Below are 13,264 nucleotides of genomic sequence, written 5' to 3'. Positions count from 1 at the left end.
AAATAGTCAACACAAAGACTTTCAAATCCTTCATCAAGATATAATCAATGAATTCATTCTGATGAACAAACCATCAACACATTCACCAGGTGGCATATGAAAGCCCATATCAGGTAATGTTTCAATCTGCCAACAACATTTCGCAGACGACATTCAAATGCCACTTCCAACATCTCTTCTGATCAAGGTAAGTGCAAATTTTCAGGGCATCTAAATATTCAATCATCTTCTACCTTCAGATTTCAGACAATCTCTTCAGGTTTAAGAAGATTGAATAGGGGCAACTGTTATACCCCAAAATTTGCCCACATATTTTTCAAGAAAACTCCAATCTGAGTCTCATATAATCATGGATTTTTATTTCAACAAAGATCCTGATATATGAAATACTTAGTTTTTAGAATTTTTCTTATACAGTAATTTGGCTTGCAGTTGAATTTATTCTTACGCAAACGCCAAATACTGTTTATTACTTCACACATGCTATTTTATTTATTTACAAATAAATAGTACTGACACAATTGGTACAGAGTTAAATCTTTTGCAGGCGCAGAATCAGGAAACTCAGACTGTACCCGCATACCGTAAATATTAGTTATTTATTATGTCTATGTTTTTTAACAAGTCATGTAAATAAACTTTCATTTTTTACATAAAACAAAAACAAAAAACAACAAAAAAAGAAAATTAACTTTGACTGTTGATTTTTCACTCTAACTGCTACGTCAATACCTGAACAGTCAGTTGACAGCCAAACTGCTGGCAGTACAATTCTCAGTGTTTTGTACCATCAATCAAATCAATCTTTCACAATTCAAAATTCCAAGATTTTTGTTCTAGAAGTCTTCTGAATATCACGCGATTAGCAGAGACTCAACACTGCACAAAAATCAGGTACGCTTAACTGTCTCCTACACAAACAGTCCCTAATCAGGGTTTTTCTTGTTTTTACAGGAGCAACAAGTTTTTGAGAGCTCAAATGGATTTCATACACATCCATATATCTCAAAGTACCATCATACAAATTTTCAAACTTCAATTCACTCAGACGCACCGTCAGCAGCTCAAACAGTCAACAAACGACCCGTTTGACCAAAAAAGTCAACAGACAGTCAAAAATGAAATTTTTTGTCAAAGTCCATATTTTGTCAAAGGATTCATCATTTGATCATTGGATGATCATAATTCATCAAGGAAAGATCAAAAATCAACAAAACCCTAAGATTCAAAATTAGGGTTTTTGCCTGAAAAGTCAACTCAACTTTGACTGATCATAACTCTCTCATCCTTCATCCAAAAAATTCAAACCAAAGCTTGTTTTGAAGGAAATTCAATTATCTTTCAAATGCCATTGATCCCATGGTCTTTGGATTCACCATTTGAAAAATATGATCAAAGACATTACAGGTCATTTTCAAAGTCAACAAAAAGACACTTTTTTCAAAAGGACACACAAGGAGCTTCAAAAATCATTTTGACATGAGACCAAAGGCATTGGTTAGAGGACTCTTTGAGGTTTCCAAAAAGTGCAAGATCTCCTTCATATGACAAAAATTGAAGGATTTACACCTTGTTGAAGTTGGCTAAATTTTGGGAAAATACATGAAATCAACATTGTTCAAAATGGCATTTTTTCCAAATGGGGCCAAGTTTTCAGCATTCAAACATCATTTCCATGATATTATGGGCCTCCCACGACCAAGACAAAGCCCACATCATTTTTCTCCATTTTTTGATTTAATTTTATCATTTAAGATTAAATTAAAAAGAAAAAAAAGGAAGGATAAATCATAGCTTATTTTCTAAGCTAAAAGCTCACACATGTGGCTTAATTATGCAGCAAGAAAGCTGCAAGGAAAGGCTAAGGAAGGAGCAAGCCAAGGTTGCTTGAGTTCCAAGCTTGAAAGTCAAAATTCAACAAAAGCAATCATTGCTTTTAGCTTCAAATTTAAGCACTCCAAGGCCTATAAATGAAGCTGCATATTTCACAAACAAAAGGGGCCAAAAACACACACGAAAATAGCCAAGGCATAGTCAAGAAAACTCACCAAAATTCTCTCAAAATTCCATAACTTTGTAATTTTCAATTTTCATATTTCCAATCAATATCAATACAAACAATCACTTCCAATCATCTCCTAAAGCAATATAGAGTAAGAATAAGCTCTTTGTTTGGTCCCATGAGAGTCGTAACATGTGTATAAAGTGTTACATGAACATACACTCATAACTTTCATTTTCGTATGCATGCTTAACTAAAATGAAATTTAACTATTTGCATGGACTCATGGCATGATATAGAGTAGGTTTGAGTGATCACATGCAAGCTTTAACGTGGATTTGAAGCTCCACCATTTTTGAGCTTCAAACATGTGAAGCTTTCGTTTTCCATGATAGAGGCTTCAAATGAAAAAACTAACGACGCTATCATGTTCAGAAGGGTCCATTTAGGTGATCTGGGTGGCCCTTGTTCTTTTTTATTTTTGTTTTGTAGGTCATTCAAAAGGTAAAAGAATTGAAAGGAAAATCCGCAGGAAAATCCGCAGGTAAGTCTGCAAGAAAATCCGCAGGTACCAAGGAAGAAGATGATGAATAGTGAGGTTGAATCATTGACCGCACGCGTGGCACATCTTTCTCTTCCCATTCGCCAGTCAACTGCACGTGGGTCCCACCTGGAATATTCAAATTCTGCATGATCACATGTTGTCCCTCTATCCATGTGCATCATGTGACTTCAATCTGGGCCATAGATCTCCACTAATTCTCCATCCAACGCATCAAAAACGTAGCTACACCATGCACCTTCATTTAATTACCACACATGATCATTGTCTTATTTTATTTTCTATTTTTATTTTAATTTCTTTGTTAAATTAATTAAAAATAGTTTAAAAATCCCAAAAAATCCACAAAAAATATTTTAGACTTCTAAAATAATATATTATTTTCTGAAATAAAAATATTTTATTTTTCTTCATAATTTCAATATTTTGCATAATTAATTAGTATATATTTATATATTTGCTTTTTAATTATTCTAACCAATCAAAAAATCATAAAAAAATTTGTTCTTTATATAAAATATTGTTTATATATTATAAACTAATTTTGTACATATTTTGAATAATTTTCTTTTTAAGTTTTAATTATTTGTATAATTATTTACATAATTATGTTTTAATTAACTTAAATCAATTCCAAAAATTCCAAAAAAAATTAGTTTTGTTTTAAAATTAATTGACAAAGATTTTGTACATATTTTAAACTTAATTTCTAGGTTTAAATCAATTTTCATCTTTTTTCTCCATTTTAATTTAATTAATCATACATTAATTATAATTAAAAGAAATCATAAAAAACCAAAAAACATGCCTTTTACTTTTCTTGCAATTTAAATTCCTAGATAAATGTATAGGATGTCAAATTCATGTAAATAGGCTAGTTTACATTTCCTGCACAATCGATGTAATAGCGTAGATTTACTTTCCGCACTTTACATTTCCGCATTTTAATTTCCAGCAAATATAAACTGCGTGTATGTCAAAGATAAAACTGAACCGTTAGATCACTAACTTCAAAGATAAATATCTGAATCCAATCACAATCACACTTGCACCTCTTAAGGTAAATCCCTTTTCAATCTTTCAAAATCAAAGTCAAATTCCACTGTTTTGAGTACAAAATCGAACCTTGCTTTTATATCCGGTGAAAGGATAGATTTTTAAAGGAAATAGGATAAAGACCTTATAACTCAGGGTAGACCTCCTAGTTTGCTTGCTCAAATCAACACAAACAAAATTCTCATACACTGTTGTTTTTCAAAACAAAACTTTCAAAAAAGACAATACTTTGTATACGTCCTAACACGGATTATTACAAAGTTAACGTTCTTTTCAAAAACATCTTTCGAAAGATAAACAAGCATTTTGTATACATCCACACACGGATCATTACAAAATTCAATTTACAAAAGTATTTTGAAACCACATATGAGCAATTTCAGAGCAATTGAAAAGTGATCGAAAGACAAGTGAGCTAAGCAAACTTAAGAGCCCATGGATAACCATGGATACAAAGGGTGCTAACACCTTCCCTTTGTATAACCTACCCCCTTACCCAGAATTTCTTAAAGGTCTTTTTTCTGTTTCTTTTATAAACCTTTCCTTAATTGGATAAAATAAAAGGTCGGTGGCGACTCTGTGAATTTTCAAAAAAATGCGAAAGCATTAAGCGACAAAAAAGAGTCAGTTCACGTATCTCTACAGATCAGAGGTATGGCCCGGTATTAAAAAAAATCGGAGGTCCACACTAACTAATAGATTTTTTTCCCACAAGGCCCACTACACAAGCTAACTTAACAAATTAGGATTTAAACACTAAAACCTAATTTAACATGCTAATAACCCTAGCATCTTCGACACATGCATACTAGACCCATATTCAACTACAACTACAACATGCACATTTCGACACCAGCTACCCTTCGACCATACTAGAGTTCGATCCAATATCTCACACATCCGTTAACTTTAACGAACAATACATATTTGATCAACTAACTTATTTGTTATCAATCCAATGTTAATTTCTAAGTTATCAATTATATCATTTTTTTATCAAACAAAAGTTTTGGTGAGATTAGAGTTGTCAATATGGTCTATCCGGCCCTAAACGAGCCGACCCTGGACTTTTCAGGGCTGGGCCAAAAAGGCCTTGTGTAATATGAGCTCGAAATTTACTACGCGAGCCCGGCCCTAGATGGGCTTCGGGCAACCCGCCCTAAATGAGCTTTTTTATTTAAAAAAATTAAAATAAAAACTCCATAATATTTATTATAAATAAAATTTAAAATTATATTATTTTAAAATTAATACATTTTAAGTACTATATTATCTCTTATAAATACTATAATGTGTTTCTAAATACAATATATGTCTAAATTGTATAAAATAATACTTGAATATTTATTATAAGAGAAAAACTGATATAATACGATGAAAAAATGTTGATTATATTAATGTATAATATTTAAAAGAGAAAGGTTGAATAAAATATAGATAAAATTTAGTGAAGTGAACAAAATCAATATGCTATTTTTGAGTAAGATAATATAAATATTAATTTAGTGAAGTGAACAAAATCAATAATGGGCTACCCACGATCTATATAGGCTAACCTTAATGGATAGTAGGCTTTTCAGGGCTGGACTAAAAAAGTCCTGAAAAATATGGGCTCTAATTTTAAGGCCCAAGCTCTATAATTTTTCGAGCCTAGTAGACCGATCCATATGTGCTAGTCCATTTTGACAGTTCTAGATGAGTGATGATCAAAGGCGAATAATAATTTCCGCCTGTCAAGTCAATAAAATAATGTGCGTTAATTTTAAAACATGTTGAAAAAATATAATATATATGAATTAAATTAACAAAATATATGAATTATATATAAATAAAATTATTCAATTTAATAAAAATAAAATAATAATTTTGTTTATTAAAACTCAGAGCAATTAATATTTTCTCGAATAAAATATTAGCAAAAATCAAAATTCAAAAATAGATAATGGTATGTCTTTTAACTGAAAATTTAATATTGAAGAAGTTTAATATCTTCTGTTAAATTTAACTTTTGTTGAGGTGCCTAGGACCAACTTTCGGAGGCTACGTGAGGGAGCCTAAAAAACTCCTCTCGGGTGGATTAGTCGGCACGGAAGGAAGGATACCACTCTTCAAAAAAAAAAAAAAAGTAATTTTTTTATCAAACATAATATATATATATATATATATATATATATATATATATATATATATATATATATATATATATATAATTTTCTTGAATTAAATTTTTCATACGTTTACAACAAAAAAGAAAATAAAATTCACACGCGTGCTTTTGGGAGGCTCTATCCACTAATTCTCATAATAAAAGAAAATCTTTGATTTCTATCTTACCATTGATTATTGATTTGAAACTTTGAACAGTTTTACGAATCCGTCAGAGGAATAATAAACACTGCATTGCCTACTTTACATTGCATGCCTGCACGATGTAGACTGCTCATGGAAAATGACTGAATCTTGGGGGATATGTGTCTAAATCAATCTAGAAATCTTAACTTCCTTCATTATTTTATCAATATATTTTAAAAAGTAAACACTTAAATAGTTTCTCACAAAAAAATAAGTGTCCTAATTGGATCTTTAGAAGGAAAAAGTCTTCAAATTATCATTAATAATTATAAACGAGGGACAAGTCTCATCATGTTAGTCGCCAGTTTATTTTTTGAGATAATTTTTATGCATCATATGCAATGTTTTTACACGTACAATCATTCAAATTACATGATAATACTATTACTTTTTTTAATTAATTTTAAAATTATATTTATAGTTATTATTGTTTTTTTTAAAATAACTTTTTTTAAATTAATTTCACTTTTTGATTATAAGTTTAATCACTCGAATATGCAACAAAAATATTCCCAGCATATGTAGCCAAGGTGCATGAAGCCCAACTATTCATCTCTCATCAAGTTAAACTTCTTGAATATAGCGATTGTCTTTTGAACTTTATGTTAGAATTGAAAAGAGAATAACTTTTTCACTTTTCTTGGATGATATCATGGGAGCTATCGCATCATAATTCAAAGCAATAAGTTAACAAATATCTAAAACTTTGACATGTAAAGTAATCCATTAAGGATTTTCTAGTCCACTAAGGTTATGTGTACAATGGAGGTTTTGAAAAACAAATTTAATAGTTAAATCCCTGCAATAAGGGTGTTGAATAGGGTGTTTAAAGTGAGGTGTATTAATTGGTGTTAGAGCACCCACATTCATCATACCCTTATGAGTTCTTTAAATGGGGCCCACTCAATTTTTTATATTATATCACACTTTCACATTTTCTAAACAACTCAACTACATCTTTTAAGGCTCTGTTTGGCATGCCACTTTTTGAGCTTATGTTTTATAGCTTATAGCTTATAAGCTCATATAACAATAAAAGACCTGTTTGGTAACGGATTTTTCATTACGAGCTTATAGCTTATTTTACTAGCTTATAGCTTATTTTTCAAACGCTATTTCAAATAGCGTTTTAGCTTATAGCTTATAGCTTATCATTTTTTCTTCCATTTTTACCCTAATTATTTTAACTAAAATCCACTTTTACCCTCTATAATTAATTTATTTTAAAATAAAATAATTATATGTTAAATGTCTTTTATGTCATTTTAATTAATTAGCTAGTTGAACCGCTAATTTTACCAAACACTTCAATCAGCTTATCTGCTATAAGTCATCAGTCATCAGCTATAAGCTATCAGTCATCAGCCATCAGCCATAAGCTATCAGCTATCAGCTAGCTTATCAGTCAACCGCTATTTTTACCAAACAGAGCCTAAATATCCATACAACCCATCAAAAATTTTAAAATGGGTCCCACCAAATCTTACAATATATCTCTCTTTTATATTATAAAAAATATATAATTGAAACAATTTAATTCAAATATATTAAATTATGTTTAAAAATTATACATTTAAAATAAATAAAGATTAAATATATATATTAAAAATACAATACATGACACAAATAATTTACTAAAAAATACATAAAAAAACATAAACTTTAAAATAAATTACTTAAAAAATACATTAAAAAAACATAAACATTAAAATAAATTACTAGCATAAAATACAAGAAAATGATATATTTAAAATATTTTTCAATTGTTACTATTCTCCTGCCCGTAACGTTGCCATATATGTTCTATCAAATCTTGTTGAAGGTGTCGATGAATTTGTCTATCACGAACATCAAATCTTCTACGCAGGAACTCTTGAAAATCAATATTAGAATCATTCGGCAATGTTGTTGCGTCATAGCTTAAATGATCATAAGAAAAATCAAAATTTCCACCATATGTGGAACGTTCATCTTCAACAATCATGTTGTGTAATATTATGCATGTATTCATTATGCGCTGGAGTGTGTCTAAGTGCCACGATCGTGCTGGGTTACGTATGATCGCAAATCGGGATTGGAGAACTCCAAATGCTCGTTCAATATCCTTTCTTGCCGCTTCTTGATGTTGGGCAAACAATTTTCTCTTATCCCCTTGTGGCATCGGGATGCTTTTCACAAACGTGGCCCACTCAGGATAAATACCATCTGATAGATAATAACCCTTGTTGTATTCAGTACGATTGATTGTATAGTGAACCTGAGGAGCTCGTCCTTGCAAAACATCGTTGAAGACATTGGATTGGTTCAACACATTAATATCGTTGTTTGAACCCGCTACCCCAAAGAATGCATGCCAAATCCACAAGTCTTGTGAAGCCACTGCTTCAAGCATAACAGTTGGTTTCCCATGATCGCCTCGAACATACTGCCCTTTCAATGCAACTGGACAATTTTTCCATTCCCAATGCATACAATCAATGCTCCCTAACATACCTGGAAATCCTCGTGCCTCTCCCATTCGCATTAGGCGTTCAATGTCTTCAGCGTTTGGCCTTCGCAAATATTGTGCCCCAAAGATGTTGATCACTCCTCTTGTAAACTTATCAACAGATTTTAGTGTTGTGGTTTCACCAATTCTCAAATAATCATCCACACTATCAGCAGATGTTCCATATGCCAACATACGGATAACAGCAGTGCATTTCTGTAATGGTGAAAGACTTGACCTACCAGTTGCATCAACCATCATTCGAAAATACTCATCGTGCTGACCCAGAGCTTCAATAATACGAAGGAACACATGTTTATGCATTCGGTACCTTCGACGAAATTGCTCATTCGTGTATACTGGAGTTTGTGAAAAATAATCATTGAACAATCGATTATGTCCCTCTTCACGATTCCTCTCTATATTCCTTCTTTGACGTCTAGGCCTTTTAGAGCTCGAGGCTTCTTCTTCTTCCATAAACAACCTCACAAGTTCTTCATCCATATCATCATTCATATAATCCATGAACATTTTTGCGATATGGGAAGGATTGGAAGGATCCATGTGAAAATAAGTTTGATATTAAGTGGAAGTTGATAACAAATTGTAGAGAATGAAAAAGGTTGAGAAATACAATGAAGTTTAATGTTCAAGTTAATACTATTTATAAGACTAGTTTGTAACGACTAGTTTGAGTTTGAATAACGGCTAGTTTGAATAACGGCTAGTTTGACTAACGGCTAGTTTGAATAACGGCTAGTTTGAATAACGGCTAGTTTGAATAGTAAAAATTTCAAAATACATAATCATACTAATTAAGTACATATCAATTAAGTTCAAAATACATAATCATACTAATTAAGCCCAAAATACATAATCATACTAATTAATTCCATATCAATTAAGTTCAAAATACATAATCATACTAATTAAGTTCAAAATACATAATCATACTAATTAAGCCCAAAATACATAATCATACTAATTAATTCCATATTTTTCTCTAATCATGTCGCACAATAATTCATGAGCTTGTAGTTGTCTTGTATCCATATTTGATGTATCTTTTGAAAGTATTTGCAAATCATTCATCTTCAATCTTTCCTCTGCACTCTCAAGCTTTTTTCTTTCTATCTCAACTTTTTCACCCTCAATACGTGCATAGTCTCGTGCAAACGTTGACATCAAATCAATTTTTTTTTGAAGTCATCTTTCAAAGAATCATATTTGACATTGGGAGTAGTAGACTTTTCCACAAACTTTTCCTTCTCCTTCCTCTTGGCTTCCTTTTGACCGATTGGTTGACGAGCCAAAGTAGGTGATGGTGGATTGTATTCGCTACTCGTTGGTGTCGGTGGATCAAAAGATGAATAATATGCTCCTGAAGCTGAATTCTTTGTTCTTTTTGTAGAAGCTTCCAATGAACCTGCGAGCCATTTAGGTTCATCTTTCAATAATCTCCATGCAGCCTCAAAAATAAACTTTTCACCTTCATCTTGGAAATAAATTTTATATGCAGCTTGCATGATATTGCTCTCGGAGCTCCCACTTTGTTGTGTAGACACGGCTTGTTTGTAGCATCCAACAAACTTTTGAACAGATGGATTAATTTTGTGCCATCGACCTTTAAGTGCCATTGGTTTCCTCTCTTTGTAATTGGCGTCACGATGCTTGTTGTAAGCTTCGCCAATCCTGTTCCAAAAACTATCTCCTTTTTTATCAACCCCAACAATTGAATCCTTTGAAACGTTGAGCCATGATTGAATGAGAACTTCATCCTCTTTTTGTTGGAACCTTTGTTTAGGCATTTTTGCAACCGGTGCAGATACAACTTCTTCACCAAGGTTAATATTTTCTACACTATCTTGAGTGCAAAATTGTTGTGTTTCGTGTTCTTGATCATTTGATTGCATGCCACTACTACCTATTTGAGCCACATGAGGAATATTGGGGTTAGTTGGTTGAGATGTAAATTGTTGATATTGATATGGATAAGGTGGTGTATGATATGAGTAATTTCCAAAGTAAGGATTATTTTGTGAATTTGGGATAAAATGAGAGTTTTGAAAATTTGGGTTATGGTGTGTATTTGAGATAAGAGGTACATTGCTGATGCATGAGTTGCTTTGTTGATTTGGAATAGAAGGAGGAATGCCACCATTTTGCATAAAATTAGACCAAGAGTTGTGTTGATTGAAATCCATTGACAAATGAATGAGTAAGAAGAAAAAAATAAATAGTTGAAAATTAAACTAATGGTAAATCAAAATTATAATAAAATGAGGGACTATTTATTATGTTAAAAATTATTACCGTTGTAAAATTATTTCCGTTGCATATATTGTCAAATCCTTCAACGTTCAATTTGAAATTGAAATTAATATATATTGGCTTCTTATTATTTCTAACAATTGCATTAATGGTATTACCATTGCTTTTCACACGTGGCACTAAATGTTAGTTAAGGAGCGTGGTTGAATATGAAAGCGTGCTTAAATGTAGTAACGTTATTTTTCTCAATTATCCAAGTATTTGAAAACAACTTTATTAAAAAATGTGTAGCAACGGCTGTGTGTCAACCGATATTCATGCTCTTAAAAGTTTTCAACATGTTGAATGTAAGAGCGGGGTCTACAAAATACTTTGTAAAATTTTATTAGTTGTTTTAAATGTTTAAATTTTTTAGTGTGTTGTGAATGGTGGTGGAATAGGATGTTGAATTTTATTAAACAAAATCATTGTAGTGAGTATAAATTGAATGTGTGTTGAATTATTAGGTGGAAGAAAGAGAAGATGATGTGTAGTATAAAAAATGAAAAAGAAGAGTGTTGAATTTATAAAACCATTGTACATAGCCTAAGTTTCTAGGTTCACCAAGGATTTTCTAGTTCACTAAAAGGAAGTTGAATACGAATTAATAGCGAATTTTGTTGAAGATTTTGATGTTCTACTTGTTCAGTCTGACTATTAAAAATACCTTTAAATACTCTATTTTTAAATACTCTAAAGTTCAAGTGAGTTACGACGAGGGTTTTTAAGGTTAGAATAGTGTTTAACTGAATATGAGTTATTAGTAAGACTTTTGTAGTAAAAATTTAGAGTTTGTGTTTCTAGCTAGGACCTTCTCTTGGGGACACATATCTCAAAGGACAACTATTTAGGGATTGTCAGTCTAATAGATTTGATGGACCTACTCGTTTAATGAGAGGTTTAGGCTCTATGATTCTTTATGTTGTTCCTTTAATTGGCTTATCTTCTAAGAAATGATGGTCTACAAATAAGTGTTATTATCATTTTAAGGGAATAGTAACCGTCATTATGACTTGGCATTTTGGGTGATCTAATATAAGATGATGTGACATTTGGTCTTTGGCAAGTACACGGTCTCTCTGGGATCCCTTAATTTCCGTCTCTTGATTTATCATCTACTTCACAAAATATTCGTCACAAGGCACACACCCATATCACAATCATCAATTCATAAAAGATATTAACACTTCACACATAATACAACAACTTCATATAAACAACAGAGCAATTCCAAGAATTCACATAGTCAACGGTCGATACCATTAATAAACAATCACATAGATATCCAGAACAACCCTTAAGGTATGATCACAATTCGATTCCGGATAATCAGATACAATTCAATTACTTCACCGATTATCTAATTCATTCGGTTAAATTCACTAATTACTATCATACCATAGTTCCTAAGTTATTTACTAAATCCCAAAGTATGATTACAGTCAAATTCTCAAGATACCGTTATTTACCGACCAACCGAACATTTAATCTAAATTCAAGTTTATTCCAATTAGATAGACTTATTGGACATTAATTTAATCATTAATTAATCGACCGATTAATATCACAATTTCGACAAAATACCACTACCACATTAACGTACTAATTAAACTTAGCTACCACGTCAATTTTCATCAAATTCCGGACAACTAAATATACCGCTTAATTCAGCTATTTCGATCAAACGGAACTATTTTGCATTATATAAATACTAATGTTATTTAATATTCCAAAACATGATTCTTATAATAAAATATTTGTTTAACTTAATAGTACTAGTAAGTATCATTACTCATAAATATATGTTAAAATTAATATACTGCGCGCGCGCGCGCGCACACACACACATATATATATATAACAAAAACACCAAATAATAATGAAAGCTGCCGAACGTCAATCCAAGCCAAAGCTGTGCCGGCCGTCACTACATGCCATAAGGGCTGCCGGTCGTCGCACCTAAGGCCTCACAGTGACTAGCAAATTTCATTTCATCTCATAGCCTAATTTCGGTTTATGCAGGCAGATTCATGGTCATACAATATATTTCCTTGGCATACGAGATTCATAGCATTATGATGTTTCCCATTTAAATGAACAGCAACATATGAACGGCAACATGAACATAACAACAACAACATCATGTTATTAACACAAACAACAACGACAACAATACAGAATTTCATAGGTTTTCAATTTTCCAGCAACAATTAACATAAGCAATTGCAATAACATAAACCCTTAATCCCTAACATATAAGGTTTCATAAGCCCCATTATAGGAAGAGAACCCCACCCTTACCTTATTTAATTGAAGAAAACTCTACCAATCTTGACTCTTGGTTTGGGATTTCTCTAAACTTGGTTCTCTTCTTCAAGACCTAGCCTCCTTCTTCACAAAAATGGCTTTTATTTTATGATATCTCTACACTTTCCTTAAACCCTTACTAACACTAAAACCTATCCTTAGTTTAACATTGGGCCTAAGGGTAAAA

General features: G+C 31.7%; 1 protein-coding gene and 1 pseudogene across 1 annotated transcript; both read right to left on the bottom strand.

Moving 5' to 3' along the window:
- Positions 1 to 7,731: 7,731 nt before the first annotated feature.
- LOC131598762 (uncharacterized) lies at positions 7,732 to 9,024 on the bottom strand. Its single transcript, XM_058871334.1, has one exon. It carries the CDS (start codon positions 9,022 to 9,024, stop codon positions 7,732 to 7,734), a length of 1,293 nt encoding a protein of 430 aa, XP_058727317.1.
- Positions 9,025 to 9,441: 417 nt separating this feature from the next.
- On the bottom strand, positions 9,442 to 10,664 carry LOC131598761 (glutathione S-transferase T3-like; annotated as a pseudogene).
- Positions 10,665 to 13,264: the final 2,600 nt, after the last annotated feature.

This window comes from Vicia villosa, linkage group LG4, assembly GCF_029867415.1.
Source record: "Vicia villosa cultivar HV-30 ecotype Madison, WI linkage group LG4, Vvil1.0, whole genome shotgun sequence".
Classification (NCBI taxonomy): domain Eukaryota; kingdom Viridiplantae; phylum Streptophyta; class Magnoliopsida; order Fabales; family Fabaceae; genus Vicia; species Vicia villosa.
This window is presented reverse-complemented; position numbering and strand designations above follow the sequence as displayed.